This window comes from Daktulosphaira vitifoliae, unplaced genomic scaffold, assembly GCF_025091365.1.
Source record: "Daktulosphaira vitifoliae isolate Bord-2020 unplaced genomic scaffold, ASM2509136v1 Scaffold_1, whole genome shotgun sequence".
In the NCBI taxonomy this organism is placed as follows: Eukaryota; Metazoa; Arthropoda; class Insecta; order Hemiptera; family Phylloxeridae; genus Daktulosphaira; species Daktulosphaira vitifoliae.
This window is the reverse complement of record NW_026099572.1, coordinates 32,640,842-32,664,191: the sequence shown is the minus strand read 5'-3', so window position 1 is coordinate 32,664,191 and position 23,350 is coordinate 32,640,842. Positions and strand designations below refer to the sequence as shown.

General features: G+C 27.2%; 2 protein-coding genes across 4 annotated transcripts in view; both read right to left on the bottom strand.

The window, feature by feature from the left end:
• The window catches only part of LOC126894232 (NK-tumor recognition protein-like), a gene marked incomplete in the record, with an annotated part of 135,127 nt that overhangs the window by 59,435 nt on the left and 52,342 nt on the right, over positions 1–23,350 (bottom strand).
• On the bottom strand, positions 12,470–19,847 carry LOC126894234 (serine/threonine-protein kinase minibrain). Of its 3 annotated transcripts, none has more exons than XM_050665084.1 (10): positions 19,730–19,847; positions 18,775–18,993; positions 17,201–17,427; positions 16,833–17,063; positions 16,558–16,705; positions 16,177–16,463; positions 15,969–16,115; positions 15,630–15,890; positions 15,354–15,567; positions 12,470–13,087 (listed from the first exon to the last, which is right to left on the bottom strand). In XM_050665084.1, the coding sequence occupies exons 2-10, from the start codon at positions 18,911–18,913 to the stop codon at positions 12,681–12,683; spliced, it is 2,061 nt and encodes a 686-aa protein (XP_050521041.1). In that variant the 5' UTR covers positions 18,914–18,993; positions 19,730–19,847; the 3' UTR covers positions 12,470–12,680. The 3 variants fall into 3 exon arrangements, with proteins under 3 accessions (XP_050521041.1, XP_050521040.1, XP_050521042.1); XM_050665083.1 differs by lacking the exon at positions 19,730–19,847 and adding an exon at positions 19,267–19,698 and having other exon boundaries at positions 12,523–13,087; XM_050665085.1 differs by lacking the exons at positions 12,470–13,087; positions 19,730–19,847 and adding exons at positions 15,095–15,147; positions 19,267–19,703.

Sequence of the window (23,350 nt, the reverse complement as noted above, 5' to 3'; positions counted from 1 at the left end):
AATATACTATAAAATAACTAAAAAGTTGTTTAAATTATTTTCTCTTGCAGTTGCTTATCTTAGCTTGGGAGATTGTTTGGCCCTTACTGGCAAAACAACCGAAGCTGAAAACNCCCTTACTGGCAAAACAACCGAAGCTGAAAACATTCTTAACAAATGCTTGTTGCTTGATGGTTCTTCGGTAAAAGATATAAAGACACACTTGAAGGCACAAAAGTCTTGTGTTTTGAGGTTAGGAAGACTGTATGCGTCGATGGGTAGACATCGAGACGCGGTTGCCTTGTTCGAATCGGCTATGAAGACTGACAAAACTTCCTCTCAGGTAATTAATTAATTATTTATAGTTAAACAAAATTACGAGTTGATTCTCATATAATTTGAACATTCATATATGAATCGATATTTCTCTACAGCATATTCTTATAAAATATTACTCTCGAAAGTGAAGAATATGAAAGTGTTACTTTCAAAAGGATTCGTTTTGCTTGTATTACGGTAGAAATTAGAGTTTCAGTAAAATGACTTAAAAAGCCAGTTATTGCACCGCGTACAGGGAATATTTTATTTCTTATTTAAAAGGGTTTCTGAAACGCAATAAATGTCCCAGCATTTTGAAGTCTCGGTTGACTAGACATCACACACAATAACAGAAGAAAGACGAGATCCGTTGACGAATTCTCATTACACGCCGTAGCGATTTCTCAAATGGGTATGCGCTCGTACATTTCTCTGGCGCTCATGTACAGCANCGTACATTTCTCCGGCGCTCATGTACAGCAGACAGACTTTTAATTTATATTGGTACAGAACCCGAAGTCAGCAAACAGTTATTAATATAATTCCTCCAAACACACACACACACTATCTCTCTCTCAAGTATATATATAGACATTATACCTCCTACTCTTCCTCCGTCTTAACTTCCAGTATGTTGACCGCCACCTCCACACGCCGTCACGTCTTCGTCTCGGCGAGATGATAATATACACTTTGCGTTATTATTGTTACAGCGGAGGCCTTAAATTTCACGGCGGTCCCAAGTGACTGAAGAGTTATTAGGAAAATGAAAACTGAGAAAGAAAATATAATAGTATCTACATTTTTTTCTCAAAACCACTGAAAGTTCCGCAAAAGTTCTTTTAATACACTTACCAAAACCGTATCCAGACCGTTTTTAATCATTTATTTTTTAAAAATAAACTCATGGGGTATTTCGATTATGTGAAATTTATTTCAGAAGTAGTCTTACCTAAATTGAAATTTAATCAGAATTTTAACACTTTTATACATTAATAAGTAATTATACACCACCGTTTTTATTAAATATTAATTAGTACTTAAAATTTTATATACTACCCAAGTTGACAATAAATAAACGTCTTTTGAAAAATACATTATGATTTCATTAATAGTGTAAATTAATTAAATTAGGTAGTGAACATTTCACTAGGAAAAATATAAACAGTTATTGTTTATAAAAAGAATATTTGACACGCAAATATTTTCTATGATCGCACAATTATTGTATAATTTAATTTAAATTTTCCATGTATTTATTTCTAAGCTTAATTTTACATATTATTAGAAATAAGCCTCAAAATGAGATTTTATTTCTATTTATATACTGAAACACGAACGTTATTTTTAAAATAGTTTTATTACACTCGGGGCCCCTACATCGTTCGATCAAATTTCGCGCACACCTTTTGATCAACTATTCAATCTACCTTTAAAAAGTCCCACCATATTGCCCTTCTCAAAGTGTTCTACATAGTGTTAGTATAAAAAATAAAAAATGGAGCTACTGTTGTGTATTACTAGGTTTTTTTCAGTAGTGTCAAGAGACGATATTGAAAAAAAAAAAAAAAAGACCTTTGCTGTGCTTAGGATTAGAAAACCATTGAAGATACTGTCTGAGACTTTGAAAAACCATCGCAGAGAGATAAAACCCCTTAGGTTTACCTAAAGGACATAAAGAAAAGATCGAATAATTTATGAACCCTGCATACATATATATTTACCATATACGTATTTACTATTACTCACACACGTTCAATAGCGGAAGTGATCAGTGTGCTTATATTGAAACCACATTATTTTAAGAGAAAGAGAGAAGGCAACAAATTGCATGAAATGGGCAGAGAGAGAGAGAGAGTNGCATGAAATGGGCAGAGAGCGAGGGCGGGGAGGTTCAGGGATCAAAATGATGTGTCTATTCATGTTTCGATGTGTGTAAAGAAGGGAAGATACACTATTGAAAATCTAAAAGACGACTGTTGTAGTCAGCACCGTGTGGTTGCGTTGCATTTCATGTGCTTATGTGCCAGTAAGAGCTAATCCGATTGCTTTCATTCAACGACATTGGTGACACGATCGTCACGGGTAGTGGTTTTCAATTCAATAGAAATCCAGCGTTCGAAAGATGTTATATTGAAAGTCTGCCCTTAATTTCTATGTCCCTTATTGTCTATTGACCTCCAAATTCCAAAAATAGTACACGTTCTATATACTTTTGTTATTACTAAAGAAAAGTTAGACGTTAAGTTGAAGAATACCACGCAATTTGATAAAAAAAAACGGTTTTATGAAATGTCAATAAAAAATATTGTTAAATATCTTTTAAATAAAATGTGTATTGGTAAGTGAACTAAAGAATCTCATCTGATCAAATTACAAGTATTCCAAAAATGTATTTAAAAAAATAATCAATAATGGTCAGGCACGTTTTTTTTATTCCGTGTATTTCAAAAGAATACCGGCCTACAACTCTTCTAAAGAAAAATAAAATCGACCGGTTTTATAGAACAACTCTCTTTTCATCACTAACAAAATAAATACCGACCGAGTAAAATGTTTTTTTTTTCATCGAAACGGTTTCAACTTTGACAACAAATATTTATTTTTAATTTAAATTCAATCTTTAGAGATATAAAAATAAAATAATAACGGTTTTCGACTATTTATAAACAACATAAAGAGAAAATGATTATGTTTTATAATTGATTAATATCAAAAAAAAAAAATTAATCAATGACTAAACATAACAATGTATAAAATTAATACTTTCACCTTTTCAATACACAAAAATAAATAATACCAACTTTTCATTGTTAATTTATATTATTTGAGTAAATAGTGTTTTTAAGCCAATACGTATTATTAAAAATATAAAATTTTTATATTTAATATTTATTTAAGACATACTTGTATGGACGGAGTTTTACATAGGCAATATTACTACATTGACGGATATTATTGCCTAGGAAATAATAATAATGAGTAGTTAGCATGAAATTAATTCAAGATAAATTTCTATAAAATGTCTAATACTTGGAATATTTTATAAATAAAAAGTAAAAAGAACTTTCCATAATTTTTGACTTTTTACTAAAAATTAAATAAAGAATAATGTAATTGATTCTATTTATAAAGGATGTCACTACCAGCTTTTCTCTAAATTATAATAGGTATATAAATGTTAGTAAATTACTAGGAATCAAATTAATTATGTGAATGAACCTTTTGTATTTTTACATTTCTATTGAGACCAGCCGAGGTTAAGGCAATTCTTTTAAACGCGCTTTAATGACACCTCTAACTCGTTTTGTTTGTGTTCATTAGAAAGAGGCGTCTTTCTTCTTTCTTTTTCTTTGGAATTACTTTCTTTTTTAACCGTTGTTTTTATTAATAACTAAAAAAAAAAAACGCTTCTACCCCTGAAGTTTTTGGACAACAATATCCCGAGGATTTTTAATAAAGACGTCTAACAAAAGCTTGCAAGTTACAGTAATTAATCAAAACATTTTTCTCTCACTCCGCTTGTTCCGGAAAACAAGGCCAAGTGGATGTTAAGAGCGTCATTGAGTTTCCATACAATGACCGTCTCGAAAGTTCACCCTGAAAACAATGGTAGGCAAGTGTTTTTATTTTTTTTTCTTTTGGCACTGTGGACAGATCAAAACTTATGCTCGAGCACCTCTAACTTATTATACACGTGTGTATGTTGAAAACAATGAATCGTTGTCAACTCGGAATAGCAGCACAAAATATTTCACAAGTGTGAAGAAACTCTTTTGAAATTTTATAACCCACGTACACGTCTTAAATTCAACACATTACAATGTTCTTTTGTATTTGTAATCAAAGTAAAACTTATTATAACTTTTACATATACTCTCATTTTAGGCGACAGAATTAAATTATACTGCTTTGGATGAATAATAATGTTCGACGTTGAAACTACTTTGATTGTTTAATTAGTACAGCTTTGTACTAATTAAATTAAATATTTTAAATAATAACACTAATTTTGTAAAGAAAAATGTAAGAATAAAATAATACAATACAAAAAATTATTTTTTTATCGTTTTGTGAACAAAATATATCGAATAATAGTAAATGTTATTCAATAACTTTTAATTAAAAATAATATCTAATTCTACAAACTTGATCTTTTTTAATTCCAAGTTTCGATAACAATTAGTAAACCTATCCAAAAGACGACTCTTCAATCAAACTTTGGGAAGAGTTAAAATAGTTTACTTATGTATGTTTTCACTTTTGAACCAAAGTCAATTAAACTTGTCTACTTGACAGCATAACAATATGCTCTAAGTTTATTACAAAACTATGTTCTCAGTACTATACATATGTTTGGGTGATGAATGTGGAGCCATTGAATGAAATTTGTTGTTTACAGACGAGTGTGATTTATACGTGTAAATACTTATTTCTTCGGATGTTGGCAATTTAATCTTACTAAAACAGGACACGTTTGTTTGAAATTAGATTCGAGTATAAAGACTAATCAATATTGTTTGACACAACCTATTCGCTCAGTTTAAACACACGCGACATTTAAAGTCCATTTGTTTATAACAAAACTAAATTGACCTTAATGATAAATACTCGAAACAATATTAATTGAACGTTGCTTTTAATTATAGTAACACTGTCTTTGAAAATCATCATTTCACACAGGAAGTGTGTAAAATAAGATACTAGAAATTATTAAGTTCAAAAAAATGTATAAAATTAGTGTAAGTATTCACGTTCTAATGTTCAAAATGGCCGATTCGTCGTGATTTTTAACATTTTCAACGATTTAACGAGTTTTCAAAGAAATAACTGGTTTATAAACAAATGTCAATCGTAGTTTAAAAACCTATATGTGAATAATTATTTAACCTAAATAACTTGCTTTGCAACGATGTCCCTTTTTTTATACGTATTGCATATTATTTTGTAATTTTATTCTATTATACAATCAATAATATAGTTAACCTAAATTATTTAATAAGTATTTAATGCATATTCTATTGAATGAGTCAACTAAAATATATTATGTACAGACACATATTATATACATGTATTGATATCAGTCGCCACTAGCATGTTTAACAGTATCTAGTAAAATGTTCATTCGTAATATCATTAAAGCTATAGTAACCAACTGTAATTAAAATAATAATAGACTACCGAGTAATGAACACATGGCCAAATTCGTGTAATTGATGATTTCGAGATAGTAATAAAAAAAAGGTAAACCTATTAATAACAAAATTATTTTCTTTGTATAAGCTTAAAAATGTATTAAATTTATCTATAAAATATATAGGTTATTATGAATTTTCATGTAATACATGAATATTTTAATTAATAAAATCCTAAAAGATATTTGCATAAAATACCGTTTGTTATTACGTGTATGTGATTTAAAAACTTTATTAATCCACAAATCCCTAGGTCCGTGAGAGGTGCGCTAGCAAGTAATTTGTTCGGTGCAGTTTTGTTTAATTTTACTTTAACTATAGATAACTTGTTTTGAAATCCCACAAAACTATTTTAATCTCACTTAACCCCAAAAAGTTTCACGGAGAAAACATTATTTCACCACAGACGGTGTTATTGTGTTATCAGAAATCATAAAATGACACAAAAATGTATACATATCTACTATAATTGACAAAATGGTCATTTTCAGATGATGATTATGGCATTAGCGGATTCATTAGTAGCTCTTAATAGAGACTCTGATGCTGAAAAGTATTACAGACAATTACTCCGAGTGAACCCTTCAGACATTTCAACTTTTCTGACCTACGGAAATCTATTGGCAAAAAACGTAAGTACTACAGCAATTTTTACTGCAAAAGGGTACTCAACATTTACAACAACCAAATAATGTATGGCGATAATTACAGTATACTGAATATTGTCAATGATTAAATAATAAAAAGCAAAAAATAAAATTAACATTGATTAAAAAAAATTACTGAAGTAAATTTTTACTATTTTGGAACTCCACAAATTTAGATTCCCGAAATAATCTAACTGGCAACGCTGGTCTTCAAACGAGTACTATTTTCAACTTGATTAACTAAATATTAAGTGTACTCGTTTTAAACCATTTGTTAAGTCTGCTGTAAAGCTTAATGTTATTGTAGAAGATAAATATACAGAAATTTCAACACAATAGCAACCTTAAAATGTCAGTCCTACGTTAGTGTCGATTTATTAACGTTAAAATATGCAACTGTGAAACATTATTGCTTTTTTTCTTAAATTAAAAAAATAGCGTTAATTTTTTTCGTGCGTGTCTGAAATGCTTAAGAAGTTGAAATATTAGTAAGAAGATTAATAACGGACAAACATTTTGTTTAAGCTCCAAGAAAAATTACTGAGAATATGAAAGAATTCGATAAATTTTACTTAAAATTTTCTATGAATTTTATGATAAAAATAACTTATTTTTTACAATTGTCGATATATGTTGATAATAATTTCCATTGCATTTTCTTTTCCTTATAAATATATCATAAATATTTATATTGTATATTTTTGTAATATTATTTTTTCTTTATAAAGAAATAATTCGATAGACTTATTCACTTTTGAGTGCCACTAGAAGTAACTAATGTTGAAAAAATGTACTAATTTTCAGAGATCTCGTATATCAGAAGCGGAAGAATGGTTTGGAAAAGCGCATAGAACTGCACCATACGATTCAAGTGTTTGTATTCGGTATGCTGAGTTCTTGTCGTCCATCGGAAGAAACAATGAAGCGATTGAACAATACATAACAGCGGCTTTTTTAGCACCATACGATCACGAAATCATAGTGAAGACTGCCACTGCATTAAGGATAGCTGGTCGAACGATTGATTCCGAATTGTATTATAGAAAGGCCGTACAGTTATTTCCAGAGGCAAGTAGACTTAATTTGTTCAAATTAAAAACGTTATGGTATTTGTAAACACAGTCGTCACTTTACACGTAAACGCAGTGGTCGCAGAAGGGTCATTTTTTTCGTCTTTTTATAAAATTATTTTTATCTGTGGCTATTTTCCAAAAACTGAATTACCAATTTTTCTAAAAAAAATATTTGAAATTCTAATTGCGTGTTATGCTCTTCGATATTTTTGAATCGCAAAATACTTGCCAACGTACAAAAAAATGGATAATTATTTTAACTCCAGCTGTAGTCGTAATCATACAAAATGTTTCATAGTTTTTCGTCATCGATTTCGTTTTTAAAATAGTATTTATAGTAATTACAACAACAGTATTTAATCTGATAGTAAGGAAACCCAAATTTTACGTGGATATTTTTTTAAAATCAATTACTAAACTTTTGGGATTACTTGCAAAAAAAAAATACTTTAGATATTTAACTTATTGTTCCTTTTTTTAGATCTTAAACTGTAAACAACCCAAAATCGATATTATTTTAAAGAAAATTTCAAAATAATAAAACAAAACAAAAAACTCAATTAGTAATATCTCTCAGAATATGCGTGGAAAATAATTTTAATTAAATTCAAACTTTTAAAAGTTACTCCTCTTTGAAATTCAATTAATCAAATTTTTTAAAAGTTTAATCTAGATTTTATTTACTATGTTCAAAGAAGATTTTCTACCGAAAGTTCAGTCAATAGACATTCATAAGTTTTTTTTAAATAAAAAAATATATTTGTTGGGACAAGTTATAACGTCGATGAAGTGTACTCCCATTAACCATATCGGCTCGACGGTCTCATATTTTACGGATGACCGCATCATTTGAATAACAGTTTTGTTCGATAAAAAAAAAAAATGCTCTCATCTGACATTATGTCTATTCGAGTAGATAAAATACATTAAGGGCCTTTGAATTTTATTTCTATTCGTATCTAAGTATTATGTAAAACGAGCGTTTTTTCGTTTTTATAAATTGCTGTTAAAATACGGTCAATTGAATAATTTTGGACCGTGCGTGTACTGTTTTTTACTAAAAAAAAAAAATTCGTTATTTTTATTACGATAGTGCATTGCACAGCGAAAGTGAGACTGACAAGTATAAAGTAATACAGTTGTCTCGGGCATGACGTAAATGAGTTACGCGTCTCGGTCTACTTAATCATGATTAATATTACCAAAGCTGTATAAGACGAAGGAATAATAATAACAGCGCCAAAGTTTGTCCTCACAATGACAAAATGTGTCCTAACATTAGTGAAAACTACACTAGTGTCATACAACAACGATGCAAAAGAATATAAAATATTACCGACGGGCGGTTTGCGAATTATGGCCGTTTAAAGTTTTTGCCGTCGACGAATATACGTCGCGTTCGCCGACCCCAGAAACGGTCTCCTCCTCTTTTGAATTACAATTCATTTTGGTCCTACGCTCAGAAACAAGTTTGATAAGTAATGAGCCGAGAAAAACAAGAGAATACACTCACATTATGTGTTTCCGACTAACAGAAAATGTCCGACCGTTCGGATTTATTTATGTTCGTTGTAGTCATGAGATCTTCAGAGAACGTTTAAAAAATACCCATTCTGCAAGTTTGTAAATCTACACGCCCAAAATGACGGCCAGGAAAAATAATATGTTTAACATCAGCGTTTTATAGCATTGCAATTCAGACAGTTACTTTGACTGTTAATAATACGGCCGTGGTGGTGATCGTACTAAATGTGCCACGAAAATATTAAAAAATAGTTTCCTAAATTTTCCTTAGACACGCGTTAGTTACTATATATTTCATCTCGCATGATACCATTTATAACAAGGTGTATATCAATACTATTAGCACGACCGTAAGGCTATTAGATACGACTGATGCCACTGCATATTCTACAAAAAAATCAAATTGATACAATCAACAATGGATTTTAAAGATAACTCGTTTGTTTAATCTAAAAGTTTTAACTTATTAATATGAACAAATAACATTAAATTGAATACAATTTGTTAATTTTATGTTTTTCCAGGATGCGGCAAGTCATAGCAATTTGGGTGCTATCTTGCATATTAATGAGAAATTTGAAGAAGCCGAAAGTTCTTACAAAACTGCTTTGCAATTACAACCAGACGACTCAACAACACTAGCAAATTTACGAAAACTTAAAAACGTTTATAAGCAAACTTTCAAATAAATAATTACAAGTTTGTTTTGTTATTTGTTTCACTCAAATGCCAAAAAGTATCAATGTTACCGAAATTAGAACTCGACAGAGTTATTGTTATTTATATTGCAAAAAAAAAACATTTTTAATAAAAATATTTATAAATAACTTATTTTTTATTAATTTTTCTTACCTGTATTAATTTTAAGATAATTAAATTATTCTGAAATTATTATTTACGCGTCACATTAACATGGTTAATCTCATATTATTACGAGATTAAAATCATGGATACTATTTTGCACCTTTTATTCTTATAAATTGTAAGTAACCTTGATTATATTATAAACTAAGATCAAGTATTTTTAATTACTTATTAAATTAAATTTTAATATTTTTGTTGACGACACATTATTTCCAACATCAACAAAATTACAATAGATTTAATTTAGACTGAAACCGTTAAACTATTCGCTGAATAACAATACTTTAATGTGCATTCATTTTGGTTTATACATGTATGAAGGTGTATAAAATAATGGTGCATCTGGTGTAATATAAACAGAAAATAAAAGTCATAAAAAATTGCTGCGAATACGTATAAAACTACCGTCGACAGCCTTATAAGCATTAAGTCACAGTTTATGAATATTTGATAAAAGTTTGATGAATGAGGTTTTGACGAGGGTTCATAATAATAATAATAATTTCATAGCCCTCGGCAGCTACTGCAATAGGCATACACTGCATACATAATATAATATTATATTAATTTTGCTTTTTGTCCCTTGAATGTTATACACTTTACCCTAAGGGCTTGAAACCGAAAAATAGTGTTAATAAAATACATAATGAAAAATAAAAAACAAACTAACAACTAAAGAATCCACTCTACTATTGATAAAAAATATGAAAACCTGTTTAATTAAATAAATCTCAAAATAACTTTTTTGTTAAAAATTTATTGGTATATATATTATTGCCTTCTAAAACTTGGTTAAAGATTGTTTATTGATTTATTAAAGAAAAAGTTAAAAGTTTAATTAACAAGATAATTTATAAATCTATCATGAAAGATATGTAGTCCATCCAACTATCAAATTGAAAATATTTGATCACTTTAGTCGAATATTTTTCAATAAATTAGGTTGCTTTAAAGGATCTTTAAAAATTTACATTTTAATATTCATACTGTAGAATTAAATTTTTAACTTCCCCCCCTCCATATTTAGTTTTAGAATGGTCATAGTCTTCTAATTACAATTATAATGTCATACTTCATGAGGAATTGACTTCGAATTTGATGATCAATATTAATAAAGCTCGTCCTGTAGATTGTAGTAAAGAACCAGGCAGTATAAATAATTTTATTTAGGCTATTTAAAAAAGAACTACAATCACTCTGTTTGGCTGGTTTAGAAATCTCTTACAAAAAAATATAACATTTAAAAATGGAGGACACAGAAAAAAAACATTTTCTAATACAATAATTTTGTTATTACATTTAATATATGAACATCATGTACAATACATCTAATCTATGTACACAACAGTCTTTAATTTAAAAAAAAATTAATAATATAAATCAATTAAATGATTTCACAATATGAACAAAATAAAACTTAAGGATTTTACACCCTGTACTATCACAATATTTATCTTTTCAATTTGTATTATACATATTCTTATAAAAAGAACAAACTACCTCAGCAGACAATGTTAAAACTTAAATTAAAGAAATAATTCAACTAATCTTGCAGCAAAAGGAAAATTTTTCCTTAGTAAAAAGTAAAAAAATTGCTGAACAGTTACATACTTTTAAATAAAATTAACATTTAAGTAATAAAAATGTTTATAAGTCCATTTCAATATGGCAGTGGCATTGCGTAAAAAAAATCTTTTATAATTAAAAAATTTACATGAATTGTTATCATATGATTGTGTATAACAAATTAAACTAAAAAATAAGAACTTTTTATACTCATGTAACTAGGTAAAGGATATTCACATTCTAATTTATATTTACAATTTTGAATTTTAATTATAAACCTGGTTAATGAGTATTAAGAGTCCTCGCAAAACACAATAGTTTAGGAAGACACAATCATTAAATTATACTAATATATAGATGTTTATGTAGATACAATTACAAATTATACATTTTTAATTAAATATAAAACAAATATTTATCTATTTCATAATAACTGTCAAAACATGCATAGTCAGAAATATATATAGTATACACGTGCTATTTGAAAGTGTTTAAAAATTCAGTCTAAGGATTTTAAGGAGATAATTTTTACGTTAGCCTTGCACAATTATTATGGCCATTTTTATCTACTATGCTTAAATAATATATTTAATTGAAATAATAGAAAAATTATGTCTTACAAATAATTAGAGATATTATTTCTTGGTCTTCAAAACTAAAGTACTATTTAAAGTAAACTATTTAGTTTTAAAAAAAGGCTTTAAAAATTATGCTTTTATTAAGTCATAAATTTATTCAAATTTTAAGCACCATAATTATTTCAATAAAATCAAATTATTTTAGCAAATTACTGTTTGTCAGTGATTTGTAAACACAAAAGTTATATTAACAACTGAATTTCTCCTAGTTAAGTTCTATGTTGCAGAAATCATGAAAATTTAACAAAATCTTAACATTTTTATAGTAAAAAAGTTTAGACAGCAATAATAAAAAATTAGTTTTATAGATACAAAAATTTTAAGGATACAGGAGAATATAAAACATAACTAATTTATTATTTTCAAATTAATAAAAGAGAAGAATGTAAAAAAATTGTTTTTAAATTTTTGAATCAATTGTTAATTTTAAATATCAGGTAACTTTTATAGATATGTTTGAACATAAAGATAAAAATGGCAAATATAGTGTTAATCATTAAAATTATGAAAAAAATTGAGAAACAAATTTCACCATACTTTCTTTTAGTTAAATATATTAAGTCAAAGTTTTTAAGTTATTTAACTAAAATATATGTTAATNAAATATATAAAGTCAAAGTTTTTAAGTTATTTAACTAAAATATAATATATTTTAGTTAAATTATTATGTTAATATAATTTCATTAAAACCATTTATTAGAAAAATTAACATTGTCTCAGTCAAATCAAACTTTATTACAAAACATATATCAATCTGTCTCTAATAAACAAAATTACTATTATCTTTTCTTTAAATTAATCATTCTTTCTTCAATAAAAAAATCACAGTCCAACATATTTCTTCTTTTTAAGTTTTTATCCAGACTACATTATTTATCATGTTATATTTATAGCCACCGGACTCTGTCCAATACATACCCTTATCATTTCATCTTGTTCTTGTTTCGTTCGGTTTGAATGGGATGGTAGAGCTCGGGCAACAGTTTGTTGCACTGTTTGATGGCTATGTAATGAATGCAATGAACGAGGAGATTGTGATTGTATGGGCTGATAAGGGTGATGTTGGGGATGTAGGAACGGCAGAGACGTAGGTCGACAGTGAATCATTGAACTAACAGCAGATGCTGGATTTATGGGTGGGTTATACATAGCTGTTGTATGATGTGTTAAATGATGCCTGACAACTGGCACTGCTTGGTAACCATGGTACATAGAGGCAATAGATGGAGGATCACAATCCATTGTTATTCTACCTCGATTATGTTCAGGTCGTAATCTTGATACTGAAAATAATTAATAAATATAATTATAAATATGATGCTATACAAGATGATTTATTTATCATGAACCACTTAATGAATTCAAAAATAAAAATAATATTCAAAATTCATTTTTTTTTTTTTGTACAAGTTTTTTCTATTTATTAATAATAAAGTTATTTATTTGTTCATTCTTTAAAACTTATAAAAATGTCAATTTTATTTTTTCAAATATCAATATACATAAACAGGGCTGTAAATTAGATGAATTTATAAATTTTATTAAGTTTAACTGAATACACTATTAACCAGAACAAATTTTTATTAACTGACTTGAAAACTTAGTAATATATTTTTTTTTCAGTGTAGTTTTAGGAAAATTAAGAGTGTTGATTTCCCCTTAAAATGATAAATACACATATTTTTTTCACTAATTTTAGTGGTTTATGATAAGTAAATCAACATATATATTATATTAAATCTATTCAAAATAAAACATTTTTTTGACTCTTATTCCCCAAAATTGTGTATTATGATAAAATAAAACATTTTCTAAAAGTTTACCTCCCTACAATTTTTTTTTTTTTTTTTTAATGGCTCATGAACAATTGGATTTTTCCATATAATTAACATGTAATCACTACATCTCTTTCTAAAATATTGACATTGGTATCCAGTTTTAAGATAAAAATCCATTTGAGACATATTTTAGGATTAATAAAATTATCTTTAATTTTTATTTGAAAATGTTTTAATCAGATTAATGCTACAACTACAATTACAGCTACAAAAGTAAAATAAACACAGCAAAAACAGTGTTATTAATTATAATGTGAGTAATATTATGATAAATTTCTAATATTGATATTACTTAAGTTTTTATTAAATAAAGTTGACATCTCAGTCAATATTTTAGGAAGAGATATAGTGTTTACATTTTAATTATACAGGAAAACCCAATTGTTAATGAGCCATCACAAAAAAATTGTATGATGATAAAGTTTCAGTAAAAGCTCTATTTTGTAATAATTTTGTGGGGTGAAAAACAAACTTTTTTTTTTAACAATTTACTATGACAATAGTTAATCTAACTAAATAATTTTACTTGAAAGTATACACATCAAAGATACGATTAATTGCTAACAACAAGTGAAAAACCTTTAGACAAATAGTAGATAATACTTAAAGTGATGAAATAATAATTATTTAAGAAAATTATAATTTGTAGCATAAAGATACACAATTTTAATAAATAGCAAAAAAAAGTAACATTAAACTTAAAGAGAAAAAAAATTAAAAGCAAATGAATGATATCATTTGTAATATTTAATATGATAAAAGTAACTTTTAGAACAAACTTTTACAATTAAAAACACATAAAATAGTTAATATGATATATATTGATGAAAATGGTATATTATGGCGTAAGCTAATAACTATAGGCATAGTTACTTATTAATAAGTTATCCAAGTAATTATGAAAAAATTTTTTTGTGAATTTATGATTTTTCCTATTTATTTTTCATCTTGGATAAGTATTTTTTTTTATTCATCAAATAATAAGATAATGTATGACAAATATTACATACGATACTGTATAAAACTCGAACTTTTAGTTTGATATTACCTTTATTTTTTCATTAAAATAGAATGTCTTTTTGTTATTTACAAAATCAAAACTTTTCAGATTTTAATATAATTTAAATGAGCTATGTACAATCATTATTTAACAATAATGAAAAAAAGATTTAAAAATATAAAAAAATGAGGATATATACAGTAACTAACAAACCGAACTAAGTAAGAGTACTCTCACAAATACTGTAAATAGTTAAACCTGTGCAATATAATGAAAATATGTAAAATAAATCTTTATGATAGTGAGTAAGACAGTAATGTTTTGAAAATATTTAGTTTAAAAAGCTAAATAAATGTAGCGAAATTACTAATAACTTAAAAAAAAAAAAAAAAAACAACACACATCACAATATATGGAATTGACTTACACTTTTTTGAAAGCTAATTTGTTGAGCCAAAGTTTAGCAATAGTCATCGAGCATAAAAATGTGTAGGAAATGTGTTTCCTTCAATGTAAGCAAGAACAAAAAAATTTTAATTACAATTCAATATTTTTAATTAAAATTTTAAGTTTTCAAATCAGGATATGTTTATGGAATATAATTAAATAATATGGTTTTTTTACATTCTTCTATAAATTTAATAATTTTAAAATTAATAAATTGTTATCATTATTTTGAAATTTTATTTTAAAAGATTAATATATTCTTACCAGATGACTGTAAGTTTGATTCTGCATGGCCATTGTTATTAGGTAAACTGTTAAATGGTGGGCTAGCTCCTAAACTATGAAGTCCTGCTTGTGCAATACAGCTTGCAGTATTTGTACCTTCTTCAGATGTCCTTTTGAAAAAATTATGTTGTAATGCATAATATGGTGTAATCCTGGATTTAGGATCATAATCTAACATTCGTACAATAAGATCCTAAAAAAAAACAAATTGTTTAAGAATTATTGAATATAAAATTTTAAATAATAATTTTTTACTTTAAATTTTAGATAGTCTGAAACAGAATGCCCATGTTCTCCTAATCGTCTAGCATATGGTCCTCCAGTTTCAACACCTAAAATATCATGAAGCCTTCGTCCTCCTGGATTTCTATACTTTTTAGCATCTTTAGGTTTTTTTAATGTATAAGTATCACTACCAGATATCTTATCAAAATATTTATGAGCTTTTTGAGCCTGGTCAAGAATGTGTTTTGGTGGCATACCCAATACTTCAATTATTTTGTTCATTTGATCAACCTTATTTTGAAATTAATATTTAAAAAATAAACCTTAACCATGACTAAATTTGACCATGAGTCAATTATTTATACTTACTTCATTGGTTCCACTAAACAAAGGTTCTCCTGTATGCATTTCTACTAGTATACAACCTAAACTCCACATATCAATTGCCAAGTCATAAGGAATACCAAGCAGAACTTCTGGAGACCGATAAAACCTTGATTGAATATATTGGTATATCTAAAATAATTAGATCAAGTTAATGCTATCTATAACATAACAAAAATAAAAATTATCTTACCCTTTGTCCAAGTTGGCAAGATGAACCAAAATCTACAATTTTTATGGCGGAACGCTTAGGATTGCACAATAATATATTTTCAGGCTTTAAATCACAATGTATGATGGACAGGTCTGGTGTAGATAGGAACAACAGGGCCGTGCAAAGTTGAGCAGCAAATTTGCGAGTTAAATTTAGTGAAACGCCTTTGAAATTTGTATTTCGTATTAAGTCGTACAAATTATATGATAATAATTCAAATACTAGACACAAATGATTTCGCCACATGAAATGTCGTTTGAGTTTAACTGAAAGAAAAAAATTAAGTTAATTTTCTACTAAATATATTTAATGATATCATTTAAATTAAATCAAGCAAACAGATTATTTTAGTCAACATACCAATATAATATTTGTTGTCAATATCAGCTCTATTCATCATTTCAAGAAGTCTAACTTCAATTTGAGCTTGGTTTAGGAATGGTTTTTTGTTCTTTATTATTTTTATTGCAACATAACAATCTTCCTCTTCATCACGAGCTTTGACAACCTGTAGAATAACAAATGTAATTAATTAATTTATCAAAAATAAAACAAAATAAATTCTTCTAAGAATTAAAAATATTTAATACATTTTTTTTTTTTAATAAATACATATTTTATAAAAATATCCTTACCTGCCCAAAAGAGCCCTTTCCTAATAAAGATATGATTTCATAGCGATCTAAAAACTTTTCGCCACTTCTAATTATATAATCATGATTATCATCATCATGACCATCGTTGTATACTCTTCTTTCTTTTTTATTAGCAACTGGACCTTCAACTTGAGCTCCATTGTTTTGAGTTTGAGTAATTATTCCAGCAGCTCCACCCACAGCTCTCTTTTTCTTTTTGGCATAATAAACCTTAAAAATAAGTTGTTAATAATGTTAAGTATATATTCAAATATGTATTACTATATAAATAAAATTCAGTACACGAGGAGGATTGTCAGTAATTAAATTAATTAAGTAAATATTTCTGACACAAATTGTATACATACTTCATTAATAAATTTATAGGTTTTAATAAGATCAACTGAAAGTTTTCTTAATGGAGCAGTGGAAGGGTCTCGAAAATGTGGTGGTATTCTAGCTTGCATAGCATGAATATCTGCTTGAATTGGTGCAACACCACCAACCATAGGCAATTGATCTTCAGCAACAATTCTACCATATAATGGCCCACCACCAAATCCAAAATTAATATCTTGGGATCCTTGCCCATGATCTATCCATATACAAAATATTTTATTAATCAATTAAAAATAATTTATACAAAACAAAATTTAATTATAAAATATACCTATTATTTAATTACAATAAACCTATAAAAAATTATTAGCTGTTAAAATAAAATTTTAGTAACTTGCTATACATAACACACTATTGGAAATTTCAATGTAAAAATAAAAAATTTTCACCTAAATCTTCTTCTTTTTTCTCACCTTTATAACGACTACTAGACGTTGACCACCCTTATCCTAAACTTCCACTAGATACAATTTCCCACATCATCTAAACACACATCGGCCATCCTCATATTGCATTCAAAAACATTACTCTATCTCTTTTTTTATAATTCTCTATTTCTTCTTCCTTCAATATTCATTTCCATAACTGTTTTTATAGCTTTCGATTCCTCTCTCCTCATAACATGACTATCTAGACTATCTAGTTTTAGTTATAGTTTTAGCTAAATAAATTTAAAATAAAATTTCACCTAAATAAAATCAAATAAAGGTAAAAAAAAACCTACTCGAATTTTTTCTTTTTAATAAAAGTATAAAATTTACATTAAAGAAAGTTTTAGGATTAAATAATTTTTAATTAAGTCAACATCAATATAAAATTATGTTGATAAAAAATATAATTATAAAGTCTTAAACTTATAACTTGAAATTGGTATTTCAAATGTGTTGAATGATTAATGTATCTATTTATAGTTTCTACAGTCAGTACATTATTTTTAGCATGACATCCAATCTCTTACTAAATACCTTTACAAATCAATAAAACAACATATATGCAATAAGATTCAATGCTTATAATATTAAGACCCCTTTTAAAATTTGAATTATAAAATAGTACTTTAGTTTAAACGATATGAATACAATATTCTTAAAATAAATTAAATGAATTATATGATAACTAAACTAAAAAATAGACTATAAATAAGTTATGCAAACCTACGAGATTCAAGATAGATAAAATAACAGTATTACTATAATTAAGTATTTGAGATTGTTTGGCATGTACAATAAAATTATTATAATACATAAAAAAAGAATCTTGACAAATAAGAATAGTCAATTTAAAATAACATTAAATAACCATATTCCAATATTTTGTAAACAAAAATGTTTGACAAATATTAGAATTTGCAATTTTTAATACTACCTCAAAGGTTTAAAACTTAAAATTAGCATTACTGAAAACCTTCAAGGACAAATACATTTAAAATGAAAGCTAAACATTCCCTTTAAGATTACTAGTAATATTTCAAATGCAGTTGATGGAAAGTTTGGAAAAATTATTTTCAATAAAAATATAATTTATAAGCAAACAATAAACATACTTTTAGTTTTTTGTTTTTCAACCATCATAAATTGTTCATGTTTGTGCCAACTATCAGCTTGTTTAGCTCCTCCACCATTATCCATGCTATCTTGCACAAACCCTGCCAGCAATGAGTTGCTAGCTCTTATAAGTACCATTTACTCGACCACATCTTATTACAGCAATTAAATTTGGTACAGTATTGGTATTTCAAAAGAACATCCACGAAAAAATGTAACTAAAAAGAAAACAAATAACAAACAATTAAGAAAATAGCAACAATTAATACTGATCCCAGAAATCACGACGCGCGTTATCAATCAGTCGTCATTTCTATTGTGACCTAATAATAATCTCCCTCTACGCATTTATCATTACTACTATTAAAAAATTGATAATGTACATTATTGTACACTAGACACAAAGGATTCAAAGCTCGACAACAATAACACGACAAAGATATCACGGAATTCGTGAGCCAACAATAACGTTCTCAGTACTGCGTACTTACACAACTATACATATAGTACTTAAGTGATTTTCTAAGTGATTCAGGAAATCGGTGAGCTTCGACTTGACATAATCTTAGAAAAGTAGTCTGGACAATATAATGCCCTTTTAAGGAAATGTCCTCTAGTCAGTCATCATTTGAGGCGGCTGTACCACATCACGAAACTCACCACTCATACAACGAATTATTTTAAGTCGTACACCACTTCGAATTGCAAATTAATCACAGTGAAAACGGGTTCATTATCATTAGCTATACAGACACCAGAAACCACATAATTACAATTAATTTACAAGACACTTATTCTATCGGCTATTATATCGCATGCACGAAAGTAGACTGACGCTAATAACAACTCGGCGAAACTGAGCCCGAATAAACCGACTTATCGAACGTACCGACAGACCAGGCGTGGCGTTTTGTTGTTATTTTTAATTAAATCCGTGCGTACATGTGTACTTACCATAGGCTACACATATGTATGTATAATTTATATTTATATGTGTTATTATTTATTATTTTTTAACTCCATCGTCTTATCGCGTTTAGGGTAACTCGTCGGTGGGAAAATTATGTCTAGCAGCCACAGTAGCGGGTAGGGCTGCACGCTATGTAANTGTCTAGCAGCCACAGTAGCGGGTAGGGTTGCACGCTATGTAACAGTATATCCTATTGGCTAACGCTTTTAGTGACGTCGTCTATTATATGAATATTATCCAATGGAAACGTTTGATACTCTTGCCGCTACTAAAGTCTGCGGGGTCATCTCGACGCGTCATTGAACCGTGGTCTGTGTTCCCGACAGATGGACTATAAAATAAAACGCCATCTATCGTTTTCGGCTAGACTAGATATCTAAATAAGCAAGAATACGCATCACGAAATAAGATAAAACCACCATTATGGCTGTAAAAAGTGATAATAATTTTATTATTTATTAAATTATTTATATTGAGACCGTTTTATGACAGCTTTAATGAGAATTTAATTTATATAGTCAACTTCAAGAGTTAAAAAACGTTATTAGTGTAATTTTGTTATTAGATTCGGATTTATATGCATTTATAAATTTTGTTAAGTTATTCTAAACAATTAATCAGCCAAAATTAATTTGTATTAATAGACTTGAAAACTAAGTACATTACTAAGTTTTACATTAATTTAACTAGGGTATAAATTTAGGAAAAATACATTTATATGATCATTTTAATGCACATAAGTTATCTTAAACTTAATATTTATAAACTCATTTATTTTTTGGAAATTTCATTTCCCTAAAATGAATTACATTGTTTAAATTATTAAAGTAATACATATATTATCACTGTAAAATATTTATAATAAGTAATTTTAAAAGTGGAATTTTTATACCTTTGATAAATTTTTTACCATGTGTTAAATTTTCATTGCCAGAATCAGACTCTAAATTTATTAGACATTTTGATAGCTAAGCAAATAGAAATGATTAAGGTGTGCCACTTATATCATTAGTCACTCTAATGTTAGAATTCATTTTCAAACAAAAATTAATTGAGACAAATATCTATTTCTATAATTACAATACTTGCATTATAAAACTTGAAATGACTAAGTCTTTTGAATTTATATTTTAATGCAATAAAAAAACAAAGTGTAATGAGCTAACTAACCAACATTACTTGCTAATCTAGTTAGTCTTTGAAATACTGTTGATTGAATAAATTATTTAAGTTTTCCTTTTTTTAACTATAAATAATAAAATAGTTTAAAATTAATAAACAAATTAAGTAAATTAAATATTAATTTACCTCATGCTATATTATAATCAAACACTATTCAATGAAATATATTTATTTATTATTGTTTATCTAGAATGTTATCTTCTATATATTTTGGTAACTTGAAGTTATTGGTTTATGATCTTCATATAATACAGAATGTTCAGTAAGGAAACAGTTCAATTATTACAATGAGAACAATAGCAACCCATTTTCTTACTTACTGAACACCCTATATACACACTAAATGGCAACACAAGGTAGGATATATAATAAGACTTGTAGCTAAGTACTGACAGCAGACGATGACACAGCTGGCCACAGAATGTATTTAGCCTGATTCTCTGTCTTCTTCTTCCTCACCTTTAACCTAACTACTTAGGGTTAGCCACTTGTATCATAAACCTCCACTTAACACAATCTCTTACATCATCTATTCATATACCAGCAGTCCTAATATATATATAATTTTATCCACTACTATGGAGAATAGATAAGAGTTTAAAACGGAGCTTTGTTACACACCTACTTTTCCTCTGTTTCTCCTCACACACTTTACCTAATGCAAGTACCCACATACATATTATTTATTATATTAATATACATGTCCTCTATTACATCATACGTTTTTGAAACTCCTTTTCTCATTTATGCTCACTTTAAAACCTCTCTCGGCTCTCTGTCATACACCTTCTCCAAAACTATGAATAGCATACAAAGTTATTTATTTTTCTCCTTTTACTTTTGAATTAGCTATCTTACAGAAAAAAGAACCCATCATTTACTTACCAGACAAAACATTAAACTGATTTTTAGATACCAATATCTTAAATTATTCTCTTACTTACTATTGTTTACCAATTCTTCATACTATGACTCATAAGCTTTATGTCTCTATAAGTACCACATTCCTATATATCTTTAAATACAGTAACACAAAACTTTTTCCCTACTCTTGGGACATCTTCCCTTATATTAAAACTTTAATAATAAGATCTTTTAATCATCTCATGCTTAGATCCTCTAACATTTTATACACTTCATCAGTACCTATTGCTTTTATTTTTTTCATCAATATCAAAGTCTCTCGTACTTCTTCCTCACTAATTAAATCTATATTTTCTAAAGCATCTCTTGGATACTCCTCATTCATTAATTTTTCATAATACTCTTTCTACCTATATATACTCAGGCTATATAAATGGATTGAAAGAATATAGTTGGAAAACGAAGATTTTATCAATTTTGGCACATAATTACAAGTTAAAATTTCAAGCAACATATTTTTCCTAGAGAAAATACTATATTATTTATACATAAATATTATTACCACTATACATAATAATACCACTACATTTTTTCTGAGGTTACTTTCAGAACTAAGTATATATTTATCTTAAAGTTAGTAATTCATTATTTACTTAAATACATTTTTTAGAAATTAGTTCAATCAAACATTTCTTTAACTCAAAAGATAGTCCAATAAGCATTTTTATTGTTCATTATTATTTTTTCGACATTCAAGTAGATGATCGAACTTAATATAGGGTTTCAGGAATTAAACTATTTCGTATTAATAAGTTAAAACATCAAGTTTTAATCAAAAACCAAAATATTATTAGAATTAACCAATACTGACAGCACATAAACCATCATTAGACAACATAAATGATGATGAAAAATCAACATTTTTAATGTAATATTACTACATTATTTTATATAGTACTGAATATTTTTTAATTTAACAGACATATGTATTTTATTTCTTTCGCCCTGCAAAAATTATCTTTTCCTAGTTTATAAAGTACTAAAATAACTTTTTCTGAGGTCATTACATTTAAACATGAAGTGACAACTAAGTCACGAAGTTTTGGTGAACATTAACAGTTAAGGTTCACTAAAACTGCTAACAATCAAAACAGTTACTGTTAACAATTCAACGATCATCAATTACAATCAGATTTTAAATTTAAAGTCTACACAATGTTCTACATTTAATGTTTATTTGACTTAGTTATTTTTTTTTTTAGTAGATTAACTTATTTATTGCATATAAACTGAACATAATTTTTCACTTCAATGATATTTTTATTTTCAAATTCACGTGGTTTAAAAATATACAGAGTGTTCAGTAAGTAAGGAAACAGGTCAATTTTTATAAACAATGAAAACAATAGAAACCCATTTCATTACATACTAAACACCTATATTGTCTTGACCAGTAGACTGGTAATTATAAAATATGATTTAATATTTTTTTAACCTTTCAAAAGAACACCACTCGTTTTGATAAATTCAACTAGGGAAACATTCTGATGTATGAAACA

Coding starts and splice junctions, on each gene's coding strand:
- LOC126894234 (XM_050665084.1), bottom strand. CDS start 18,913: ATGGTACTTATAAGAGCTAGCAACTCATTGCTGGCAGGGTTTGTGCAA. Junction 16,706..16,832: donor GAAAGGGCTCTTTTGGGCAG/GTAAGGATATTT, acceptor GTTATTCTACAG/GTTGTCAAAGCTCGTGATGA. Junction 16,116..16,176: donor CTTGCCAACTTGGACAAAGG/GTAAGATAATTT, acceptor TAATTATTTTAG/ATATACCAATATATTCAATC.